The sequence below is a fragment of the Oryza sativa genome, chromosome 6, assembly GCF_034140825.1.
Source record: "Oryza sativa Japonica Group chromosome 6, ASM3414082v1".
In the NCBI taxonomy this organism is placed as follows: domain Eukaryota; kingdom Viridiplantae; phylum Streptophyta; class Magnoliopsida; order Poales; family Poaceae; genus Oryza; species Oryza sativa.
Window position 1 is genome coordinate 2,304,836 of NC_089040.1, and position 22,661 is coordinate 2,327,496.

The 22,661-nt window shown below is 41.3% G+C and overlaps 3 protein-coding genes across 4 annotated transcripts; all 3 read right to left on the minus strand.

The window, feature by feature from the left end:
- Nucleotides 1–7,447: 7,447 nt before the first annotated feature.
- On the minus strand, nucleotides 7,448–9,402 carry LOC4340073 (hexose carrier protein HEX6). The gene is made up of 2 exons (XM_015786531.3): nucleotides 9,142–9,402; nucleotides 7,448–9,064 (listed from the first exon to the last, which is right to left on the minus strand). Exons 1-2 carry the CDS (start codon nucleotides 9,287–9,289, stop codon nucleotides 7,650–7,652), a joined length of 1,563 nt encoding a protein of 520 aa, XP_015642017.1. The 5' UTR covers nucleotides 9,290–9,402; the 3' UTR covers nucleotides 7,448–7,649.
- Nucleotides 9,403–10,066: 664 nt separating this feature from the next.
- Nucleotides 10,067–13,208, minus strand: LOC4340074 (nudix hydrolase 19, chloroplastic). Its single transcript, XM_015785757.3, has 6 exons — nucleotides 12,637–13,208; nucleotides 12,413–12,553; nucleotides 12,215–12,319; nucleotides 11,513–11,612; nucleotides 11,016–11,108; nucleotides 10,067–10,741 (listed from the first exon to the last, which is right to left on the minus strand). Exons 1-6 carry the CDS (start codon nucleotides 13,147–13,149, stop codon nucleotides 10,476–10,478), a joined length of 1,218 nt encoding a protein of 405 aa, XP_015641243.1. The 5' UTR covers nucleotides 13,150–13,208; the 3' UTR covers nucleotides 10,067–10,475.
- Nucleotides 13,209–15,309: 2,101 nt separating this feature from the next.
- On the minus strand, nucleotides 15,310–22,256 carry LOC4340075 (RNA-binding protein involved in heterochromatin assembly dri1). 2 transcript variants are annotated; one of them, XM_015786399.3, is made up of 5 exons: nucleotides 21,955–22,256; nucleotides 17,621–17,834; nucleotides 16,543–16,908; nucleotides 16,299–16,369; nucleotides 15,310–15,660 (listed from the first exon to the last, which is right to left on the minus strand). In XM_015786399.3, the coding sequence occupies exons 3-5, from the start codon at nucleotides 16,893–16,895 to the stop codon at nucleotides 15,647–15,649; spliced, it is 438 nt and encodes a 145-aa protein (XP_015641885.1). In that variant the 5' UTR covers nucleotides 16,896–16,908; nucleotides 17,621–17,834; nucleotides 21,955–22,256; the 3' UTR covers nucleotides 15,310–15,646. The 2 variants fall into 2 exon arrangements, with proteins under 2 accessions (XP_015641885.1, XP_015641886.1); XM_015786400.3 differs by having other exon boundaries at nucleotides 17,621–17,839.
- Nucleotides 22,257–22,661: the final 405 nt, after the last annotated feature.

The following is a 22,661-nucleotide window of genomic DNA, read 5'->3' on the forward strand; positions in this document are numbered from 1 at the left end:
TTAACACAAAATACTACTCCCACTATCAATAAATATAAGCATTTCAAAGTACTAGTTGTCTCATTAAATACCACCCTCTCGTCTGCAACTCTGCATCAATCCCTCATTTAACGAGGGACACCAAGTATTTTCTTTTTAATCTTAATCCATGCTTAAAATATTTTAGAAATATTTATATTTGTGGATGGAGGGAGTAATTTCTTTGTGGCCAACAGATTTTCCCAAAGACTTTAATTTTGGCTTGTTCTTTACTACATACAACATGAAAAATATTGTTCTCTACTATACAACATGAGTACGAAATTCCTGGGTCATAGTCTCATTTGCTTTGTAGAAATTTCCTGTGTGACCATAGCATTGCTCAACACGAGTACACATGATATGATTGGCAAGTTGATCTTAATGAATTTTAGTAGGAGTAAGCAACTGCTTTGACCAGTGCCCTGAGGGCATCCTACATACAAGTCCATGGCCCAAGCAGGATGTAAACACCATGGAAATGCGGACATTTCTTGACAGCGGCATAAATACCGTGGTCAGTGCAATTGCTTGGAAGCCTGGGACTCTGAATGTGGCTGAGCCATTTTGACCTGATTGCGACTTGAAGGTCGCTGCCTGCCATGGCCAGCTCATCGATCAATTGCTCTTCTGGTCCTAATAACTGGATCGTATGAGAGTAGTTTTACGTGAATTGTCTGTCCTTTCGTTAATACATGAATAAAATCCCCTATATTTTAAAATAAAGATAGTAATTAGTACTACTACCTCAATCTAAAAAAGTCTTTATTTCAGTCTAAACAAAACACTGACGGTAGGACTCAAAGTTGTGATCCGTAACTGTCATACAAGTTGCTCTCATACTCCTAGCTCATAAATAAACATCTTATTTATTTGATTAATTTCTCGTTTAATTTGACATCGTTTTTGGACCAATTTTCCTGATACCATCATAAAAAACGCAAGATTTAAAAAATACCATCTCATTGACACGTGGGTCCAAAGCCTCACATATTATTTTCACATATGATAATATTTTACAACTCAAGTATCGTCTCTACTATGCAATATATTTTTTTCATCAAATGTTCTCAAAATTCACTGGCCCCAAGCTATACATATCCATTTTCCCTCAGCTCATGACTCATTTTCAGGTTGCATCGATCTGCAGAAACGGTCTGAGATCCGGTAGTTCAGTTGCAACTGTAAACTGTCAACGGAGTGGACGGCCGGCGGCGTAGGCGACGCCGGGATAATATCCGGTCGTGGTTAGTTACGGCGGTTGTTGAAAAGAAACCGCCACTGCAGGGTGGGTCCGTCCGTGTTTTCTGGTGGGTTTTCGTTTCGCGCCACGCGACGTGGTCGGGCGCGCGAAACCGCCGGTGGATCCGAGAAAGGTGGATGGGCCGGATTTTGTTGGGCCGTACTTGAGTGGGTGGGTGGGTGGATGGGTTAGATTAGTGGGCCCAATGTGTTTGAAGAATCTGGGCCAGTTTGTTTGGTGGGTTGGTTGGAGCACCAAGAAGCGAAGGGCCGAATGGCACCGTAAAGGGTTCAAATTCTGTGTCACTGACCCTTGGGGCCCACCCAACCACATCACGGAAAACATTTTCTTTTAAGTTTGTTTCACAAAACTATGGTTCCATTACTGGTGCCAAAATAAACCTTACTAAAATTTTGGCAATGGCAAATTGGCAACATTGCTAAAATTTTGGTAGGATTGACTTAATAATGTTGTCAAAATTCTATACACATTACCAATATTTGGTAATAAATTAAACGTAGCCACATAATTTTTAATTTTATCAAATAATGATATGGTTGAAAATATCATCAATCTGAACAAGCCCTATAATTATTTAGTCAATATCACCTTACTACTTCCTCCGTTTCACAATGTAAGTCATTTTAGCATTTCCCACATTCATGTAGATGTTAATGAATCAAGACATATATATGCATAGATTCATTAACATCTATATGAATGTGAAAAATGCTAAAATGACTTGCATTATGAAACGGAGGGAGTACGTTTTAAGATATTCACTTTGTCCCATAATAAGATTATTTTTAGCTCCTTCCATTTGTTCTGAAATAAGTTTATATTTTATCAATTATTGCATAGGAGTTTTTGAAATTAGTGGATAAATTAATACATTGGATATAGATAAAGAGAGAAATAATTGCATTTGGATTTGATAAAGTGAAGGTATTTTGGTTTTGTATGCATGTGTTGGGATGTATGAAAAATGAATTTATTTTATAATGGAGGGAATAATTTTATAAAACTGTAACAATAGCAAACGATTTTATCATAAAAAATACAATTTTACTCCCTACGTGTGTATGACATGTAGACGGTAGACCCGATTTGTAAGATCATGAGTATTTAATGTGTATGTATGACATGTAGATCCAAGGATATTAGAAATATAAAGTCGCAGCTTATGATAAAGTTATATATGTCAATATTGCAGTTCTCTTAAACACTTGACTAAAGTTGTAGCATACTGATATTTTTAACGAAATAGCTATAGTTGTCTAAAATTGACTCATCATTTTTTCTCCCTCCGGACCATTATCGGCCGTTCCTGCCACATTACACCGACGATCATGGTTTCAGTTGCAAATTTTGTTCACGGCATACATAAACTCGGAAGAGTTAAGCGTTGGCAATATGCACAGTGTGATTGTATTATTGTGTCCAACTGAACTGGAAGTTTTTTTTTTGAAGGAAAAACTGAACTGGAAGTAGAGCATTTGATTCATTCCACGCACCAACTATGCATTCTGCAAATTTCTAAAAGGCACAATAATGTACTATTATTATGTGTCCAACTAAACTGGAAAGCAACATTTGATTCCATACACCAACTCTGCATTCTGCAAATTTCTAAAAAGCACAATAATGCGACATATAATTTGACAAAGGAAATATATATGTGGTTTCGTGCATATGATTCATGCTCTAGCTCTCAACTTGTTTTCGTTTTAGCAAAAGTGAATGTATTAGTAGTACTTTATTAGTCCTGATAACCTGCTGGTGGACACATTTTGTTATTACATGATTCTGTCTGCATCTTTGAGATTAGCTGGTTAGGTCTTTTTTTTTTCTGGGAAGGAAACACAATTGGTACTTTCCTTAAAGAATTGCATATTGCTTTGGTAGTTTGGCTCGTTTGGACATTGGAATGAGAAAAATGAGAAAATAATTCCTCTTTTTCACTTTGATACTTTTCATTCCTCTTGATAATTTCATTGTGATGTACAATTGCATTCGTATTTCTATATTGGCTCTTTTCTCAATATTATTTATTTTTACTATGAATTTCATATATTTCTAAATAAATGGACTATTATCTCAATATTATTTATTTTAATCCAAACTTTATATTGTATTTATAAAAGGACTCTTTTTGATTCCTATGTTTTTATTCCGACCTTCAAATATTTTAAATTGTATTTTGACTTGGATTCTTTGGTTTAAACTACACCGTTATAGTTTAGATCCACATTATAATCAATGGCTTAGAATTTTTATTTTTTTTCCTGATTAACGTGAAAATTTCTAAATCATGAGAGCGAACGTGTATAGAGACCATCAATAAACCTGTGGTCTCACAAATTATTTTTGCTCACAACATAAGCTTGGAAGAGTTAATGATTAGCAATACGTGCTGTATATTATTATGATGACTCACTAAATTGTGGCACCAGCTCTTTGAGTTTCCAAAAGACATAATGATGTGATATATAATTAGAGTAAATCAAATAGAGAGAACGGTATTCCGTTGGAACGGTATAGGTATGATACCTAGATATCAGGCATGATACATAGTATCATCTGTACCATTCCAACGGTATTACCGTTCCCTAGTCTCCCTCAGAAAATTATTTTTCCTGAGAGAAATTCGTAGCCATGTGCAGTTGCATTTTATTCTACACCAACCTGCCCTACATTTCTAGAAGGGCACAATAATGGCAGATAGAAAATTAAAGAAATTATAAGCCCCAGGTAATGATGTATGTTCTCTGAACTTGATTTTTTTTTACTAGCTAATATGTACATCTCACCCCTTCAGCCTTTTTTAAGTAGTCCTGACATACATGTGAATATACAAATTTGACGTTACAGATTCTGACAGCTTCAATAAGATTATGCAGCAGCTTTATTGGTTGAGAAGGAAACAAAAAACTGGAACTATCCTAAAAAAGAATGTTGGACAGAAAGCAAAAGAAACACATTGTTTGACCTGGAATCATCTACCTAGATGCTAGCAATCCTGCAATCTCTTCAGGAAAATTCAGAAAGAAACCATTCACATAATCAGGATCTCCAAATCATTCAGAGAAAGAAATGAGCTCCAAATTAATTATGAATCATCAGCATAAACTGAAGAACAAAGGAACCTTTTCTCTCTATACAACAGAGAACACTTCTTCATTCATCCTATGAATACTTGTTCATCAATACTCTTTTTTTTAGACTGGTGTTCATCAATAATCTTATGCAGGGAGCTGGATAAAACTTAATTTCAGCCCCATATATACAAAAACCGTACATACATAATTACAGATACATGCAAGTGCTTGCATGTACCAAAAACTGAAGATCACAGAGCAAAAGATTCAGAAGAGAGCATCCTTTCTTGAAGAACTAAAACGCACTTAATTCGGATTCAGAAATTTACATCAAGAAGAACTGAAGAAGAAGATGGCAGAGGAATTGAAGCAACTTAATTACAGCTTACAGGATGCTGATCAATCGATCATCGTTCAGACGATGACGGTGGCGGAGTCGAGGCGGTCGAGGCGGCTCAAGACCTCGCCGAACGTCGGCGGCCGGCCGCCGCGGCGGCTCCGGTCGCAGGCGACGACGAGCATGATCCGCTGCAGCTCCTGCACCAGCCTCACCATCCTCCTCACCGGCGCCACCAGCAGCGTGAACGGCAGCAACCAGATGCCCACCTCCAAGATCAGCATGATCGATCGATCGATTGGTTTCTCGCTTTCTTCCTCCTCCTCCGATCCTGTCTCCTCTTGGATTCTTGCTTTCTTATTGGCTATGATAATGATGAACAGCAACAGCAACAAGAACCTTCAGTTTTGCTAGCTTCCAACAACCAGAAGATGCATGATTGATCACTATATGTCTCGAATTATCGATTGATTCCTCCTCTCTCTCTCCTTGTAAATAAGATATATATGAATTGTCGTGGCGATCGATCGATCGACTAACAAGTAGCCTGATGGCTGGCCCAATGCATGATTGGCAGGTTGGACCCCAGTTGGCCACACAACATGTCTCCACGTAGGCATCCATATGAAAACTCACCAGATTCTTTCAGATAATAAATACCACTCACCAAATAGGATAGATTTAATTTATATATATGGAGCCATTAGTTGTTGCTGTGAGCTTCTTGTGACGTGTGTTTTTGCTTCGCTTGGAGGATTGGATTGGATACGCCTAATTTGGTCGCTTTTTCATGAAAGTTTGCTTTCTACCATGGTTTGTCTATCTTCACCGACGACGACGTTCTTGTAGGCTCCACGACACCTGGAGTGCTGCTATTAGGTTAACGTCCCAACGTGAGCTAAACTCTAAGATGACTAGATGAGTGGCCGACATGTTGTCCAATAAGTGATATTTACCTGAGAAATTTTACGGTATTTGAGAGGTATTAAAATTTATGCTAAATTAATCAAAAGTACGGTACTTTTTAAGTATTATAAAATCACTATATTTGCGTCCTTTGAAGCGAGGTAATTATGAAGGAATTTGATAAATTTTATTTGAAATGCGGGAATTTTGTATGAATTATTTTTCTCATATAAGATCACTCAGAGACAAGTGTATATACCTAGTTGTTGCTTGTTCCAATCCAACCAGACGAGCACATGGATAATTACTAGAGAGTAGATGCATGGAGTGATGTGTGTATATCTACAAGGCAACATGGACAGGTGCGAGAGGTATCAATCACACAAGCCCCAATAATTCAGGCTCCATAACACTAAGACAATGCAGCACAAACCGGTCCAAATACTGTCCCTCACTGCACTTGTACTGCTGCTCCCTGTTCAGTCTATTCTCCTTAACCTGTTCTAATAATTCTGCCCGTAATTCCGATCAAGGAGGAGAAAGAAGCGTTCTTGCACATCTACACTGACTTTTTTTTATCTTGCCCCCAATTAGTGGTAGATGCTGACCTGCTGGGCAGAGGAGATGATCATGATGTCTCGTACAGTAATTATTCTGAACCTTGCAAACTGTTTGTTACTAATCTCGTCAGATCTAGCCATGTGTGATACTAGCTAGTACATTTATGGTGCCTCATGCATGATTGTTCATGTACCTTGATAACTGTTGTTGATGTGATTTTCCAACAGTTTTTGCACATGAGTTTTAAGGCCTGAAATCAAAACGATTGGTTTCAGAGTACAGGTTACAGCAACTGCATGTTTTCTACACTGAAATTAAGCATAGGGACACTCTGTTGGTACTCTATAAGCTACACCTGGAATCTGAAGGTAGTACATGTTCTGACCTAGAAAACATTCCTAGTTCAGAGCGCACCACACAGGCCGAGTTTAGATCTAAAGTTTTTCTTTAAACTTTCAACTTTTCCATCACATCAAAACTTTTCTATACACACAAACTTCCAATTTTTTCCGTCACATCGTTTCAATTTCAACCAAACTTCCAATTTTGGTATGAACTAAACACACCCGGATTCAAAAAAAAAAAAAAAGCTCTGAATCTTGGACCCGTTCGAGATAGATACAGAGAAAAGATTAAGTATAAGCACGCACAAAAAAAATATTAACACATGATTAATTAAGTTTTAATTTGTTACAAACTTAAAAACATATATTTATTTGATATTTTAAGATAATTTCTATATAAAAAATTTTCGCAAACACATGGTTTAGCAAAAACATGCCAACAAACAACCGAGATAAAATATGTATCTTAATCATAAAACAACGGGGCCTTGATGTGTTGAAAGCTCCGAATCTTGATTTATCTGAAAACGCTTAATCTTGTAGTAGCATACTAACTCCATCTCTTCTGGTCATATATCTACTACTCTGGAAAAAAAAAGAAAAAAAAATCAAACCCTAGGTTTTAAACCTAGGGTTTGATTTTTTTTTTTTGACGGAGGAGGGGTAGATAACACTAGCTTTTGATAATGTGTATATATAATTTTTTTTATATTTTCGTACGGAGGAAGTACAACATTAACTACTCCCTCCGGTTTGAGATTAAGTGACGTTTTGGACATCATGGCAAATATCAATGACAGTATTAATTAGATCCATATTTCCTGTTATACCCCTCATTAATACTCCAAGCAGCCGTTACTTTTTTCTGTTTGCATGCATGCATGAGGGGTATTCTGGAGAAATAGAAGGGAGAGAGTAGTGGAGAAAGCTAAAACATCAATTAAACTCAAACATGAAGGAGTAACCCATCAATTAATCTCAAACCGGAGGGAGTATGTTCTTAAGCCTTGATGTGTCTGAAAACTCTGAATCTGTAGGTGTGTTCTGTTTTCTGAACAAGGTAGCATAGAAACGGAGGGGGGGAGATGCGCGTCAAGATTCGTGCAACGCACTTTGGATATTGCGCGCGCGCGTTGTTTCAGTCAAAGCTTCCCGCCATTATTGCGCTCCTCCTCCTCGCCGTCGCCGCCGACGACCCTGGACCAGAACCAGTGGCCCCGCCACACGCCGGCGACCTCCTCGATGGGCACCCCCTTGGTCTCCGGCAGGAGGAGGTACACGAACGCGGTCATGGCGGCGAGCCACGCGGCGAAGAAGAAGAAGATCCCGGCCCTCATGCGGCAGAGCATGGCGAGGAACGCCTGCGCCACGAACACGGTGAACACGAAGCTCGTCGCCACCGTCACGCTCTGCCCCGCCGACCTCACCTCCAGCGGGAACACCTCGCTGGGGACGAGCCAGCCCAGCGGCCCCCACGACCACCCGAATCCGGCGACGTACGCCGCGATCAGGAGGATCAGCGCCGCCGCCCACGCCCTGCTCACGCCGCCGTCGTCGCCCAGCTTCGCCGCCATGATGCCGCCGATCAGCACCTGCGATGCGAGCATCTGGGCGCCGCCGGCGAGGAACAGCGTGCGGCGGCCGAAGCGGTCGACGGCGAACATGGAGAGGAGCGTCGCGCCCACGCCGACGACCCCCGTCACCACCGCAGACAGCAGCGACGCGCTCTCGCCCATGCCGATGGTGCGGAGGAGCACCGGCGCGTAGAACGCGATCGCGTTGATCCCGGTCACCTGCTGGAAGAAGGGTATCATCACGGCCATGGCGAGCTGCGGCCTGTACCGTCGCTGGGTGAGAAGCATCAGCAGGCCGCCGCCGCCGACTCCGGCCGTGGCGCTGTTCGCCGCGACGATGGTGTCGAGCTCGTCGGCGACGTCGTCGGCGCCGCGGATCTTCTTGAGCAGCTGCTCGACGTCGCAGCGTTCGACCTTGCCCTGCTGGATGAGGCTGTTGGGCGTCTCCGGGAGGAAGAGCGCGCCGAGGGTGAGGAGCCCGGCGGGGACGGCGGCGAGCGCCAGCGAGACGCGCCATCCCCACCCGCCCCTGATCTTCTCCGTGCCGTAGTTGATCACGTTGGCGGCGAGCGCGCCGACGCCGACGCTGAGCTGGAAGCCGTTGCTGAACGCGCCGCGCCACCGCGACGGCGCCATCTCCGACAGGTAGAGCGGCACGGCCTGGTTGGCGAAGCCGAGGCCGACGCCGAGGAGGACGCGGCCGAGGATGACCATGTAGATGTCCACCGACGCGCCGCCGACGGCCGCGCCGGCGAGGAAGGCGGCGCCGCCGAGGAGCATGGACGGGCGGCGCCCCCTCCCCGCCGTGACCCGCGACGCGGCGAACGTGGTGAGGAGCCCGGCGACGTAGAGCGAGGAGGTGAACGCCGTGAGCAGCTGGCTGTCGAACTTGCAGTAGTTGCTGACCCGCACGTCGCCCTCCATCCGCCGGTGCACCTCCGGGAAGAACTTCCTCAAGAACGGCTCCATCGACGACACGCCACCTGCACCGCCGCCGCCGCCGCCATTAACGAAGCTTCACTTCTCTCGATGTCTCATGCTACATTGTGTTACACTGTACCTGCGATCCCGATGTCGTAGCCGAAGATGACGCCGCCCATGCCGGCGGTGACGCACGACAGCACGACGAACGCGGTGACCCTTCCGGTTCCGGCGCCGCCGCCGCGGCGCTCCTGGCTCTCGACGCCGGCGACGACGCCGACCGCCATGGCTGATCAGATCAGTTCCAAGCTGCAAGTGATTCAAGTGTTGCATTGCGTTGCATTGCTACTGCTGCTTATTACTCTATCCATGTCTCCATCTCGTTGCGGCTGTGCACCGTGGAAAAATCTGGCGCGCAACAAAGACAGTGGTAGTCAACGGTTTGACTAGCTTGTGTTGACTAGCTGTGCAGCTGATTGGATGGTTTGCTTCTTGCTTCTTCGGCTGCAATTAGAGCTTGATACGTTTCGTCTAATGACAATTTTGCACATGTTGCTGTGACCACCTCTCTTGTGCTTGAATCAAGTCACTGTGAATCAACATAAAACGTGTCACAAAGTGCAAAATTAGTACTCCTAATTAATTAAGTACTACCTAGAGAGGAACAGCAATTAATTAAGTGCTCCTAGCATATATTAGTACTGTATATGAGGCTACACCTAATCAGAGTTCCTGCCTTTGTTCTGAACTTGAAAAACTGACGAGAATTCTTTGTCAGTAGTTGGATGAAAGCATAAAAAAAATTAGTACAAGGTGCTGCGGTGTTGCTGTCCAACAGTAGATTTTATGTTGACCAGTTGAAGATTGATGCGGGTTAATTATTGTTTTTGTGCAACAGATTAGTCAAAGATGTCATGTGGTTGCTTGTTTCAAGGAGAAGCTTCAATTATGATTAGCAACAAAAGTCCAGGCACATCACTCTCTACATTCATTTCATACCCCTATACACTGAAAAATCAACCCCTGCACAAGAATTCTTGATTCACTTGCATGACAAACAGATGTACTCATGTGGAAAATTAACTTGAATATTCCAGTTTTCTCCAAGCAGAACTATACCAGTCAACATGTAAAAGATTGTCCTCAACTTGTAACAAACCTGGCAAAATTTCACACTTGATGCCAGCTCTTTGAATATGGAAGATACAAACATCAGCACATCTGTGCTGCATCTATACACTGTTACAAATTGTATGCTAAAATATTACACTTGCTCTGTAATCTGTACTCCCCCCAAATCCTCCAGTGAACGTGATGTACTTTTCTTAACCTTTTATTACAACCGGCAATGGACACATTTCACATCTACACTAACAAGAAACTAAGGCATACATGATACATGGGACTAAAATTTTTTATTCCCTATCTCCTGTTGTTGTGTTGTTTAGTGAAAATGAATAACAGGATCAAGGCTCATAGGTTGGAGAAGGAGCTAGGTGCCTTTGGTGCTCCTTCAAAAGCCCATGATGATATGAGGTGGTGAGCAATCGCATAGGGCCCAGGAACGAACATTGGAGCAGGCTCCTCACTTTCGATTTTGAGGTCAGCAGAGATGCTCTGCCTTTTCTCAACACCCTTGCATATTTGATTGACCTTGAGCGCATTTGTTCTCTGAGCTTTCTCGTATTCTGCAAATGTTAGTGCTTTCTTGACATCCTCACGGCTGTGCCATTGGGCATCTACATTGGTAAAAGAATGGCATTCGAGAGATGAGAACTAAAAGGTCTGCGCAGAACTATTATGAAGTTCATTGTAGAAAAGTATCTTCGATGTATTACAGATCACCAATTTAACAATTAGATAAGTTTTACTCAGTTAGTATCTAAATATTCTTGTAAGATTGCATAAGAAAAATAACAGAAGACCGACTGAAACGTAGGATTATATGGATGGACCAGGCCAATCAGTTGCAAAAAAGAGTAGGAAAAAAAATAACATTTCATACTGACAAACCTTCAAGCTCTTTCTTGTCAACATGTATCTCCAATGATTTAGCGTAAGCAAAGAATCCCACCATCAGTTGGCATGGCATAGTACTCGGCCCAACTGAAAAAAGCATCGGAAGCAACATGGATACTATCAGAGTGGGTTAGGGAGATTGTCACTGATTCTATTAAGACTTTTCTCTACAACTCAAGAAAAAGACGATAACAGCTCATAATATATCCCAAAGCACAAATAATTTTGTTTTGAGAATACACTCTAATGCCAAAGGGAGCCCTAATACATGTCTCTTGGTATGCATGTACACCACCACCACCGCCCAAGTCCTCTACCTATTTCTTCTTATTACTTTAATTTGATATAGTTCTTGCCTAGTATCTTTCATTATAAGTACTTCTGTATTTTGATACGATAATTAGAAAGGTTAAAACATATTTCTTATCTTCTAGTGTTATCCTTTCCTGTGTTTTTCATTCGAAAGATATATGGTAAGAACAATTCATTACCAGGCCACGGTTGAGAACTGTGATAAATGACTTCCCCAACTTGAATACCAGTCTCTTCCCACGTTTCCCTTCTCACTGCCTCTTCCAAGCTTTCTCCTGGCTACAAAAAGAACAGTTGCAGCATGTGTAAGCTTCTTTCAGTGCACGGCAAGATGATAATGAAATGAACTTGCTAGTACCACAGAAAGTTGAAGTTAGCATAAGCATAGGACAAAACTTAAACAAGAAAACAAGTTACTTTTCAGTATTTGGAATGAATTCATCATAGTTAGGATAGTGAAGTGCTCTAAATAATCTCCTACAAATTACAAGCATGGCTAATGAGGATATGGTAACTCTTTTTTTAAAAAAATAAATAAAATGAGGATACCCACGGGGGAAGATGAATCCAAGTTAGCCCTAGAGGATCCAAACTTGTGTGGTGGGTGTGTACATACACTCCTCCGGTCCTCCCACCAACTAACAAATAAGATCTAACCATCCCACCAACTCACAAATAAGATCTAACCAGGATTGTGCAGTATGCAGTAACAATGGGTGTAATACAACCAAGTTATCTATAGCATCCTTCTGTTTCATCCAAACCAAAACCAGCATAAGAAAATTACAAGTGAAAGGAATGGAACTAAGCACATATTATTATGAAGAAAAGATCTGAACATTAAACATAAGAAATCATGAAAACTAAGAGCTAATTTGCACCTCTATAAAACCAGCAAGACAGCTCCACATTCGAGGCACAAATCTCGACTGGCGGCTTAAGAGCGCACGATCGTTTTCCTTATCTATGACCAACATAATCACAACCTGCAATACACCAAATAGGGATAACAAAACGTCAAATTCAACAGGTGCCATCTCCAACTGCAAGATAGGTCAGGAATTGAGCACAAATCATACGGGATCAACTCGAGGGTATATCCTCTTCTTGCAGGATTCATTGCTGCACTGCTTCCGTCTTCCGGCTTCAGCAGGAACAGCCCTTGATCCACAAGCTCCGCAGAATTTTGCTGTGCTATGCCATTCTAGCAGCGCCCGAGCCTGCTCGAATCAGAAATCCAATCAACCACAAAAAATGTAGTAATTCGAATGTCTCTGATAACAACAAAATAATCGCCACGCACGTGGCCCGCGATGGCGAGGTCTCCCATGGCGTCCTTGTCCCTCCAGTCCGTGGCCACCATGAGCGTCCTCAAATCCACAAACGCCGACCCATCCCCGGCGCCCTCCCCGTCGCGCTCGCTCACATCGACGGCCCAGTACGCCGCGGCCTCCTTCCCCTCCTCCTCGCCGTGCGCGCCCAGGAACACGAAGGCGTCCGAGGGCACGTCGGGGACGCGCGCGGGCGGGAGCCACGCGAGGCGCCAGGCGGGAGGAGGCGGCGGCGCCGCGGCCGCGGCAGCGGGGGGAGGAGGAGAGTCGTAGGAGCGCGCGAGGGGGCGGCCGCGGCGGAAGGGGAGGATCTTGGAGAGGTGCGGGTGCGGGTGCGGGTGCGCGGCGTCGGCTGCCCCGGCCCCCGCGTCGAGGAGGGAGCGGAGGGCGTCGGCCGCGGCCGACGGGGAGACGGCGGCGGTGGAGGCGGAGAGGCCGCGCAGAGGGCTCGCCGCGAAGGCGTGGGCGCGGAGGTGGATGGACATGGCGGCGGCGGCGAGTGTGCAGTTGCAGCTTCCCGGCAAGGTGGGGGTAGTAGGTGGTTGGATTGGTAGGAGAAAGCGTAGGGAGGTTGTGTCACTGACATGTGGGCCCTCGTGTTCAGTGTTGCAGTTGCAGGAGGCCATCTATTGGTCGGGCCGGCCCAATTCTCGTAGTTGCCTAAAAGTTTCAGCCCATCATGAAATAGCACAGGGTAGTGCGCATCAGCTTTTTTTTTTTTTACTTTTATCTTTTTATATAAAATTTACTATTGTGTTCGGGAGCTGGCACGCAAAACGAAGTAGCGTTTAGCGTATGATTAATTAAGTATTAGCTAAAATAAATTTGAAAGATAGATTAATATGTTTTTAAAGAAACTATCATATAGAATTTTTTTTATTTTTTTTGCAAAAAACGTATCGTTAACGGTTTGAAAAACGTGCGTGCGGAAACGATGGAGGTGAGTTAGGAAAGTAGAGATAAGAGCTCAGCCTATACGACAATCAAAGTTTCATCCACGGCGGTAGAAGTGGAAAGGCCATGGAGAGGGTTCGCCATGAAGACGTGGGCTTGTAGATGGAAGGACATGGCGACAATGACGATGACCGGCGCGAGTGGGTAGTTACAACTTCCCGACAAGGTAGGGGTAGGTAGGGCTTGAAGCTTGGATTGGTAGGACAAAGCGGCAGACTGACATGTGGGCCCATGTGTTTAGTGTTGCACTTGTATGAGGTCATCTTTTAGTTGGCTCATTCCTATGGTCTAATTATCGTTGTTGCCGAAATATAACAACATAGTACATAAGCAAATGTTCTTTTTATACTTATTTTTTTAAAAAAAAATTATGGCATGATTTTTTTTTCGAAACATGTTACAAATGCAAGCATTCATTAATATGCGTGCATGCTTACCCGTATAAATACATGCAAACGCACATACTTACCCCTGTAACACCTCCAAAATATTGGTCGGCATATTTGATATACGAAATTACCATATGCGTTTCATTATCGATATATACATATTGCCTAAAATTATTAGCCGTAAAAGTGAGCATCCATATCAAGTATAGACTTAATTTGAGTAGGTATGTTTCACTGTAAGAAACCTAACAAGTTCATCTACATTTACAAATGTATTCTACGACCTGACTTTGAACCTTTTATCTCCATCGAGGATATGATAATAAAGTTGTGATACTGTAGAAGCATCTTTATATGTACTGTAGAAGTACATATATATAAAGATTCAATTTTATATGACAAATATAGGCAATAGGACAATAGGAGAATCTTCTAAAACATCGAGCCTTGGAGATAAACACCTGAGCTGAGAATACATTCTCTCCACACTCGATTAGTGGCCCACTGTGGGCTAGTGTAGATCACCACTTTGGTCCCTAGCTACATCTACGTGCCCTCTTATCTTGTAGAGCTACCACTACACATTTATGTTTGTTTTCAAAATACTACTTATGTCCCAGGATATTCGTCGCTTTGAGTTTTTTTTTAACTTTTGATTTTTCATCTTATTCAAAAAATTATGAAATTATTATTTATTTTGTTTGTGATTTGCTTTATTATCAAAAGTACTTTAAGTATGACTTCTCTGTTTTCATATTTGCACTAATTTTTCAAATAAGACGAATGGTCAAACGTTACAAGAAAAAAAGTTAAAGCGACTACTAGTACAACATAAGCTCCGAAGCTTATGTACATACACGTGCATTTACCAACTACGAATACACATATATCCTACCTCTAGAAGACCGAAGTGGTATATCTTGAAATTGACGTCGTCACCACAAACACCTCACTATGGACATATACATATATGCATTTTTGTTCTTATGCAAGCTATGATCTTATACAGCTCATTTACAATGGAGGAATTCTGAAGGATTTTTTTTAGAAGTTGAACTAAATTCTGTCAAATACTGTAAACTTCTTGCTTAATTTTCAAAGGAGTCCTTACTGAATGAATTAGTTCGTGCACCTTTCTTTAACAAAGAAACATGCCCGCTAAAACTTTGCAAACGTTCAACAACAGATAATAATAATGCATAAGCAGTATATAGCAGACTCTAAATAATGACATGAGTAACATACACTATGTAAGAATAACAAATAAAGCCTTCAAACCCAACCAGCTGTAGCTAAGAGCAGTAAGGCACGAATTATTGCATAATTATATTGGATGCTTAAGATTATAATGGATAATGCAAGTACATTACCCCGTACAATCCTGCAATCACTAGACTTATTACTTAAAACGCCAAAATTAAACTCACACATTACAACGATCTTGGAAGCTAAGGTACTTCTACCACCCTTGCAACCATGCAGTAGTAACACTTAGCAATAATATATCAGCACGTTACTACATAGTCCCATCCATAGTTTCTGGATCGCAGCCTGTGAATGTGACAACTGACAGCAGTCACTTTATTCATCCTCGGCCAGCTCGTCACGTCTCACGATCTTTGGTCGCGTCAGTCCTTTCTTACTTCACATTACCTGATATACAGCAGAAAAAATCCTCTTAGGACGTAAAGCATCGGAAGAGGTTAGAACTTAATTGAAGGATCATCTCATAATTATTTTAGAACTTGTAGGAAGGAATTTCATTGATCAGGTAAGAGTCAGAAAGAAAGAAAGAAATGATCAGATAACTAATTTGACTGCTAATAGATTTGGCTAGAACTAATCAAGTATTGTTAGCTCTTTAGCATCAGGTATTTGCATGTAGATTTAAATCAGGAGCATATGCCTCCGATAAAAAGAAAACATTCGTGGTGATTTTTCACCACATTAATGTACAATGTGCCCCAGGCAATCTGTTGTCTGTGAATTTGTAATTTGTAAACCTTTTATTCCCTAACCTTAATAAGATTTGGTTGGCCGTGTCTTTCGGCCAACCTAGCTTAAAAAAAGGGAACCATCTGCAAGGCAATGTCTATCAAGATTTTTTTTTAGACTGGTCATGTCTAAAGGAATTTGATCGAGTCAGAAAGAAAAATGATCAGATAGCTGCCGTTTGCTCTTTAGCATCAAGTACCGCATGTACATTTAAATCAGGGAGCATGTATCTGATCAAAAAGGCATAGTAAAGGACACCAAAGCACCATTATCTACAAATCTTAGAAGACATGTACCTGCTTCCCTAGGTGCATTGCACCTATAGCACTCAATCCTACTTGCAAAGTTGTGGACGTTGCAACCAGGCCTGGTGAAAAAAAGAACACTGATAGTAAACTTTCATGTTTAAAACAACTCCATAAGATTAACTTCTAAAGATGCTGTCGTTTTATAAACGTTCTGTCTAGCATGCATGACATTGTTTCGGTCCATACATCCGCAGACATAGATGATTGAAATGAATAGCATAGCTTAGCTAACCTTGTGCAAATCCAGTCGCCTGCCTTCCACCCAGCACGAACTGCGCTGCTGTCGAGGGCACGGGCAAAGTCACCGTTGGCAACACCACCACCTTGGCCTGCTGGAAGGTCCTTCACAATGGCGCCACATTTGAAGCAGCTTGCTCGGCTAGCAAAGTTGTGATAGCCGCAGTTGCAGTACCAGTCGCCCGGGCGAATGTCCAGGGAGGTCAGCACACCACCTGGGACATAACCATCGCCAAGCGGCAGGTCCTGGCGTGGGGTATGGCAGCGCTGGCAGTAGTCCCGGCGGCTGAAGTTGAGATGCTGGCACGATTTGCAGTTCCAGTCTCCTGGCTTCCTCTGGATGTTCATTCGCAGTTAAGCCCTGCATGCCATGTATGAAGCGTCAAGAAGCTGTGGTATTGAATGAATACAACATAACACAACAAAAGTTATATGCTAAGTACTCTTAAGTCTTAACTAATCATTGTCTCATTTATTAGTATATTTGTATACTGATCAAAAGACCATGCTACGACCTTGCAGTTTAGGAATATATCCAGGAACCAATGTGAATATGGTCCAGCTAGCCTAGATCTATAAGACCAAGAATAATAAACGTGTGTGCACAAGTCTTTTGCTTCTTTTAGTATACATGCACTAGCCATGCATGTAATCACGTGCAAACTAAAAAGAAAGAACAACGCTAGCTAGACGCCTAGATATGACATGCATAGAGAAATCACAAAAGCTGCCTCAACTAAACTAGGTAGATACATACGATTAAAAATATTTCTAGGTAGAGTGTCAAAATGGAAACAAAACTAAAATGAAAGGCCTTGCAGGAGAAATTCAGTTTTATCCATCTAGGACAGAATTAAACGGGAGTCAGTGGGTCATCACTTAAATCAAACTAGCATGCAAAACATGCAGAAACACTCATCCTTGCAGATAGTATTCTTTTGAGAACTTTGTAGTAATTATCAACAGCCAGAATGATTGCATATGACCTTTTTCAAGAATACAAAAACCAATGAAATCATCCCAGTTCATAGAGGGGCCACAAGAACAAACGAGGAACATGAAGGGACACATACCCTGCGAACTTGTAAAGCTTTCAGAGGTGGTTGCTGTTCTTAGTACTAGGGCTTTCAGTTCCTGTCTTGTCCTTGTTGTGAGCTTGCTTTCTTGGTGTGTTCTTACTTCTTGTGGATGGTTCGCTTTTTATAGTGGAGTTGCCCCCAATAATTGCGAATCCAGGGTGTGCTGTGGAGGCGCGGAGATGCTCTGTTCTGATCTTAGCCTTTCTAGCTGAGCTATCCAAATTGAACAAGAGGATGAAATGAAAGAAAATTTTGGGAGGGAAAAGATGAAAAAGACGATTTCACAGTGTTAGAATTAAGGTCTATGCCATGGAATATTACTTCTGAATATGTACGTTGACTGATTCTTTCAAAATCAAATGCATTAATATCCATAAGAAACTACACCAAAATTAAACAGTTGGTTCCAGTAGCATAATTTGAACATGATATATATGATATAGAGTTAAATGCTAGCTGATAAGCAATTAATATATTTAATTGAATACCCAAATATCGTTTGCATTATAGGTGAGTCACTAGTTTCATAACCATGAGTCCATGACATGAATATCAAGTTAGGGCAGTTGTCTAGTTGTGAATGTAAAGGCAGGTTACATGATATCAATTAATATGTACAGTGGTGACAAGTCAGAATGATACCAGTGGCCAGTGGGGTGTGCTAGACATGCACAACAGATGCTAAAGTAGTTAAAAGTAAGAACTGCTTGTTATATTCGCAATTATCTAATTCACATACATGTATTAAATTGCTTCAAGACTTAAAACCAACTCCAAGTAACAAGCGATTTGGAAGCAACAAAACAAAAAGGGCTCAAATCAGTCTTCTTGCTCATTCATTGCTCAGGAAATCTGGAAGGAAAGAAACACAAGAATCTTTAGAGGGAAGGAGGTGACAGTACACCAGATAATCAGTTGCATCCAAGAGGAGTTGGGTTGGTGGGGTATGGCCGGCACAAAACACATTGGGAGAATGTTGCCATGAGGAGTAAGGAGAGCTGACGTGCAAGTTTGTTTGCATGCAGGCATGTACAGTCTTTTTATTTTTCTTTGGCCTTTGGCTGTTTGTACTTGAACCCTCTTCTATCAATATAATGCCAGTCAAATCTGATTGGCTGTTTGAAAAAAAAAACTCCATAGATATCGCTACAGTGAAGAGTAACAGTTTGCCACAATGACATGACCAGATCAACGAGAAGTTATTTTTTATTCCTCTTAGGAGAAACTTTTTTAGCTTAGGAAGATTTTTCTTTAAGTTATTCGTGGACAACAGCTTTAATAATTTCCATAAGACATGGATGCAAGGAACTATGGATCAAAGGATATATCACTTTATACTTTGATTCTCCCCCAAATATGTACCTGGGGAAGTGCAGAACTAGCAATAATGCACACTCCGTGTGGCTAATAGAAACCCTAATGTTACACAGTTTTGAGCATAGTGCCGCATCACCTACAGAATTCTAGGAACAAAAGAAAAATGAAGAACAAAAAAGGAGACAAATATTAGAGTTAAGCAGAAAGTTGTGAGCGAATCTGTATTCATTCAGAATGTAGATAAAGTTCTGAGTCACACAAGATGCTAAAGGCAAGTCTCAACTTCACTTGGTTAAATCAGTCTTTCTTTTCAGTATATCTCCCATATTATGCAGGCTGTAAGTACAAACTGAACTTATTTCAGATTGTAAATGTTCAAATCTTAAATCAGTAAATGCATTCTCATTTCACAATCACATCCCTTTATGGACACTTAGGATAAAGAAACTAAGTGAACTAAATTTCATGATGCTATATGCAAGTCATCATAACTATTAGGGAACCACATATTAGAGAACTTTGTTCACAGAACTTCGCAGATAAAAAAGAATGTGCAGTTACGCGTTTAAGATGAGCCATCATACGCTACAGCTTTTGATAGCTTCAACCACTTGCCTGTCTCTCATAAGTCATAATCAATATGAGAAGGGTGAGATATCAGTTATGAGAGAGGCTTGCAGGTGTGCCAATGGCGTTGGAAGTGGAAGTACATGATAGTAGGTTATATTGTAATATAGCTCACTAATATGGAACCAATTTAAATATGTGGTTCTGCGAAATTGTTTATTAAATAGTATTTCCTACAAAATTATGACATCTTACATACAGTTATGTGAAATTTACTCAACTATGTATGACCTATTGGGTTGGATCGTTGTCAACACTCAACAGCAGTTCAGTAGTGCACAAGGGAGATGAATCTAAAATAATCATTAGGTGGAGCAAAATAGGATATGCACAGACTTGACGGTACTTAATGACAAGATTATGGTGATCAAATCAACAGTTCAATGAAGAACAAGTGCTCAGAACTTTGTAAGCTTATTACTTAAGTAAAAGGAATTGTAAGCTTATTAAATAAAGGGCAAAAGGAGATAGAGAAAATAGGTAAAGCTACTTTACTTCAATTAATCTCTCCACTTTTACTAATTTAATAGCGATTTGCATCTCTTGTCAATTCTAGATGCTTAGTTGCCTCCCAAAGATGGTACTAAAGTTGGCTAAATGTTCGCGTTATATGCCAAGGGCAGATGGGCACAACTACAGAGATTGTATTATTGGAGTTAAATATATATAGCCTTTTGAGAATCAATTCTCCACATACGTGCGTGATCTATAGACATTCACAAAACCTATTCTGATCTACATATATTCTCCAAAATCACACCTTTCCACAATAATTCAAGAGGTTCCATGTTCACTTCTAGTCAGCCATCCGTACTGTTTTGTTTGAAAGAAAAGCATCTATTGTCACTGCCTGTTTTAGTTAGTATTTATGTTCATCTGCCATGCAGAAGTGAAAACCAAGTAGAAATATAACATGAACACATTTGCTCCGGATAGGCAATTTCTTTTCATACCTTCATATGGAGTAATGTAACAGTAGGGTTATCACTTATCAGCAACGTCTCTCTTAAGAAAACTAATTTTGAATTAATATACTTCTATGGGTTCCAACATATTTATTTTGAATAAAACTAACATATCTATGTGACATCCCATAGGCCATAGGTGATGACCTATTAAATACTTAACTTAAAGTCGTGTGATTATGGCATGCATGTGCAGACCATTGGATAAAACCTAACTTTTCAGATTGACTGCCATGGAGACGGATATATCAATTCTTTAGCACCGCATGCTAAAGAATTGCATATATGATGAAGTTCATCTTTTTTAGATAATATATGATGCAATTTATCTTTTTTAGATAATATATGATGGAAGTCCATAGTGCCTATCTTTGGAGGGGCAACCAACCAATAGACCCTATGCCTTTCCCTCCAACCTTGAATAGACACATCAGTAGAGCACTACTCCTGTAGAAATGAGATCGCTCACATAGCATTTATCATACAACTTTTCCCTGTGACTTGGATGCTTTAGCCCCCATCTTTAAATGGTAGAGCAAGTTTATGTCGATGCTTCTGGCCTGCTGACTTGAGGAGGAATCAATTCCACGCGGAAGAGCAAAGGGAAAGAGATTACAGACATTATCAGTTGCAAATACTGTTTCCACTAAATAATGCTGGTTCATGATTCATGGAATGTCGATCCGACGCAGCAAATAAAAGACCAACTTGTGGAGATCAAATAATTCCTTCCTATGAATGGATACTGATTTGATGAAGGTGAAATTCAGTCCAAATTGCAGCTGAATGATACTCAGCTTTCATAAAAAAGTAAAAGATCCGAAGGTATTAATTCTAATTTAATTATGATTTGCAAAGATTGTTCCCTGTGTCCCCTGAAGAATTTCCGTTCTCTGCTCCCTCAGAGGGAGCTCCAGTGTTGAGACTCGTCATTGCCAATTTAGATTTTTCATCTCGTGCTGCCGAAATATCATAGCTGTAGTTTTTTTTTTTGTGTGTCTCCTACGTATTCTAGTTGGTGATTGGTAATTCAAAACAGCATGAAGTAAGATACCTTAAAGCTTGGGCACAAATGTGAACTAGATAATTATATTGAGATGACAAATTGACAATGACAAAGCTAGTCTTCATCTATGAAGCTCTAAGTTAAAAAAAGTGCAAATCAAAAGCACTAAATCCCCCATTCCCTTTCATCACTATGAATATAATCTACTCGATCCAATATTAAATTGGAAAGCAGCAACACTCCCCCCAAAAAGGGAAAAAGTTAACAAACTAGATCAGTTCATCTTTTGATCTCTTGTTACAGTTAAACAATCTGACTTAAAGTATTAGCAGCTCAACTTTTAATATTCATGGTGATTGAAAGTGATAAAGGAGGCCAAGGGTAAGGGGGGAGGGACCAAATCGGTAGGGTACCTGGAGCAAATTTGGTAGGGTTTGCGACTGCGAGCCGCGCGATGGAAGCGGAGGTCTCGCGGCCACTCGCTTTGCCTCCTCCGCTCCTCCGCCTGCCCGGGCGGCCCTCGACGATCGCCGGAGCGCGAACCAATCACCGGCGAGGTCGTCGACGGCGCCGGCATTCAGGCAGCGTGCGCCTCCTCCCGCTCCCGCCCGTCGCAACCCCGACCGGCCCCTATCCCCACTTGCTCTCCTCCGCCGCTCTCTCCGGTGGAGAGCACGGCGGCGGCGCGATCACGAGTTGGGCTATTTGGGCCGACGACGTTCTCAGTGGTTTTCACTTGGAAAGAAATATGAAAAAATTTCCCCAAAATGGAGAAATACGAATTTACAGTTTCAAAAAAAAATCTAAAGTGAAACAAACTAACAAAGAAAGTTTAACCGGTCTAAAGTGAAAACATGAGTTAAACGGTGATCAAAAGTGAAACATCAGTAAAAAAAATTATGATCTAAAAAAAATATGATCTAAAGTGAAATTTACTTTAAATTTTTTCCACTCAATTTTCATGTACCAAAAGTTGATGAGGCGAGAAAAGAGAGATTATACCGGAAGGAGGTCATAAAATAAAGGCCACTGTTTTTTCTTCTTTGCTAGAATTAGTCTCTTTCCTCATACTATATGTTGCATTTTCAGATGAATTTTTGGGGAATCTTGATTAGTTATC

Bases quoted from the DNA above. Each gene is read 5' to 3' on its own strand.
- LOC4340073 (XM_015786531.3), bottom strand. From the start codon at position 9,289: ATGGCGGTCGGCGTCGTCGCCGGCGTCGAGAGCCAGGAGCGCCGCGGC. The intron at 9,065-9,141 runs GTACAGTGTAAC...GCGGCGGTGCAG, and splicing joins CTACGACATCGGGATCGCAG to GTGGCGTGTCGTCGATGGAG.
- LOC4340074 (XM_015785757.3), bottom strand. From the start codon at position 13,149: ATGTCCATCCACCTCCGCGCCCACGCCTTCGCGGCGAGCCCTCTGCGC. The intron at 11,613-12,214 runs GTGCAAATTAGC...TTCTTTTTGTAG, and splicing joins GTCTTGCTGGTTTTATAGAG to CCAGGAGAAAGCTTGGAAGA. The intron at 11,109-11,512 runs GTAATGAATTGT...TGCTTTTTTCAG, and splicing joins CAGTTCTCAACCGTGGCCTG to TTGGGCCGAGTACTATGCCA.
- LOC4340075 (XM_015786399.3), bottom strand. From the start codon at position 16,895: ATGAACATCCAGAGGAAGCCAGGAGACTGGAACTGCAAATCGTGCCAG. The intron at 16,370-16,542 runs GTTAGCTAAGCT...TTTTTTCACCAG, and splicing joins GGCGACTGGATTTGCACAAG to GCCTGGTTGCAACGTCCACA.